This window comes from Siphateles boraxobius, unplaced genomic scaffold, assembly GCF_051911475.1.
Source record: "Siphateles boraxobius isolate OS27281-9 unplaced genomic scaffold, OSU_SipBor_1 44, whole genome shotgun sequence".
Taxonomy (NCBI): domain Eukaryota; kingdom Metazoa; phylum Chordata; class Actinopteri; order Cypriniformes; family Leuciscidae; genus Siphateles; species Siphateles boraxobius.
In genome coordinates this window covers 162,501-165,000 of record NW_027509075.1, presented here as the reverse complement: position 1 = coordinate 165,000, position 2,500 = coordinate 162,501, and the positions used below count along the sequence as shown (strand labels likewise).

The 2,500-nt window shown below is 44.7% G+C and overlaps 1 protein-coding gene and 1 non-coding gene across 7 annotated transcripts in view; both read right to left on the bottom strand.

Annotated features, from left to right (window-relative positions):
• LOC143708955 (small ribosomal subunit protein eS17) overlaps positions 1-2,500 on the bottom strand; it is a 7,085-nt gene that overhangs the window by 4,200 nt on the left and 385 nt on the right. For 5 of the 6 annotated variants that reach the window (XR_013193767.1, XR_013193768.1, XR_013193769.1 and 2 more), the window contains exon 2: positions 1,047-1,386. Coding sequence is in view for 2 of the 6 variants with exons in the window: in XM_077200164.1 (XP_077056279.1) it covers positions 1,047-1,136 (90 nt within the window). In the remaining 4 variants the exon portion in view is untranslated. The remainder of the gene's footprint in view (positions 1-1,046; positions 1,387-2,500) is intronic. The other variant, XR_013193770.1, reaches the window with a different exon arrangement.
• Positions 889-1,010, bottom strand: LOC143708969 (small nucleolar RNA SNORA71). Its single transcript, XR_013193777.1, has one exon. It is a non-coding gene; the product is annotated as a small nucleolar RNA SNORA71 (small nucleolar RNA).

The window sequence follows — 2,500 nt, the reverse complement described above, 5'->3', positions numbered from 1 at the left end:
AAACATCACATGACCACACCGTCACATCACATGACCACACCGTCACATCACATGACCACACCGTCATCTTTCATGTAGAGTGTGACAGCTCTGAGTGAAGGAAAACATCCTGCAAAGTTTTACATCTGAAAGTGCACCGTATATAAAGTTATTGTCTTTCAAAAGTAAGAGTCGATTCTGAGTCAATGAAATTAATCATTTTTCACACGAGTCATTAGCCGTTTCGTTGTGGCGTCAGACAAAACATCTTACATTTACATTTATTCATTTAGCAGACGCTTTTATCCAAAGCGATTTACAAATGAGAACAATAGAAGCAGTGAAACTAACAGTAGGACACCAATACGCAAGTGCTATAACTTTAGTGCAGGGTTTGTTTTTTACATTAGCATATTGTGCGCGCAGACGCCAGGGAAACACTATATAGCGCACTATATCGGTGTCGGCCATTTTGTAGTCTGAGTGGACGGCATTATCCCCTACATTCGTTCACTACTTTTACCCACAATCCTCTCTGAATTCGAGTGTACATTCGATGTACCCTTGCTGAAGCACTATTTCCCAGAATGCAATGCGGAGAGAACTGAGTGCGCGAGTTTAAAACAGAGATTACAGCTTTCTTATCTCTGCTTTAACAATCACTTCATGCTAGTTTTAGGGGTTTTTCTACCTTATTTATTAATCATCACTAGAATAAAACATTGAGACAATATATTAATTCAATTATATAGGTATATATATATATATTTAAATAAATCATATTATTTAGGCATTAACTCAATTGACTGTTTTACAAACAGCCAGGCGTTTTAATAATGTGGCGTTGCCAGCTGCTAGCGTGGCGTTTCAACAGCAGAGCGGGTGCTAATGCTAACGCTAGCGAGGGGTTGTGTGAAAGATTCAGGGTTTGTCAGGAACAGAATCCAGCAAACACGGGAAACACTTTCAGTTTCTCTCCCTGTGCTTCGATGACCTGGAGACGACACTCCACAGTCACTTTCCAGACAGGTCACGTGACCGCCGCAGTGCATGATGGGAAGGCTCACCTCGGGGACGTAGTTGTCCCTGCGCTCGCGCTCCTCCTCCTGCAGTTTGATGGAGATGCCGCGCACTGGCCCGCGCTGGATGCGCTTCATCAGGTGCGTCACATATCTGCGGGGACAGGAAGTGACATCAGCGCTGGGCCGTCACCTGACCGTCCCGGGCTCAGTCTCCCAGCATGCACTGCTCTCACCCGGCGATCTTGTTGCGCAGCTTCTTGCTGGGGATGATGGCGATCTCCTCACACACACGCTTGTTGGTGTGGAAGTCGTTGCCCAGACGGGTGTAGTACTTCTCTATGATCACCCGCGCGGCCTTCTTCACCGTCTTCGTCCTCACGCGCCCCTAACCACAGAAGAAGAACACACGAACACACACACACACACACACACACACACACAGAAGAACATTAGAACACACACACACACACACACACAGAAGAACATTAGAACACACACACACACACACACACAGAAGAACATTAGAACACACACACACACACACAGAAGAACATTAGAACACACACACACACACACAGAAGAACATTAGAACACACACACACACACACACACACACAGAAGAACATTAGAACACACACACACACACACACACACACACAGAAGAACATTAGAACACACACACACACACACACACACAGAAGAACATTAGAACACACACACACACACACACACACACAGAAGAACATTAGAACACACACACACACACACACACACAGAAGAACATTAGAACACACACACACACACACACAGAAGAACATTAGAACACACACACACACACACAGAAGAACATTAGAACACACACACACACACAGAAGAACATTAGAACACACACACACACACAGAAGAACATTAGAACACACACACACACACACAGAAGAACATTAGAACACACACACACACACAGAAGAACATCAGAACACACACACACACACACAGAAGAACATCAGAACACACACACACACACACACACACAGAAGAACATCAGAACACACACACACACACACACACAGAAGAACATTAGAACACACACACACACAGAAGAACATCAGAACACACACACACACACACACACACACACACAGAAGAACATCAGAACACACACACACACACACACAGACAACATCAGAACACACACACACACACACACACACACAGAGAAGAACATCAGAACACACACACACACAGAACACACACACACACACACAGAACACACACACACACACACAGAGAGAAGAACATCAGAACACACACACACACACACACACACAGAGAAGAACATCAGAACACACACACACACACACAGAGAAGAACATCAGAACACACACACACACACACACACACACACACACACACACACAGAAGAACATCAGAACACACACACACATACAGAAGAACATCAGAACACACACACACACACACACACAGAACATCAGAACACA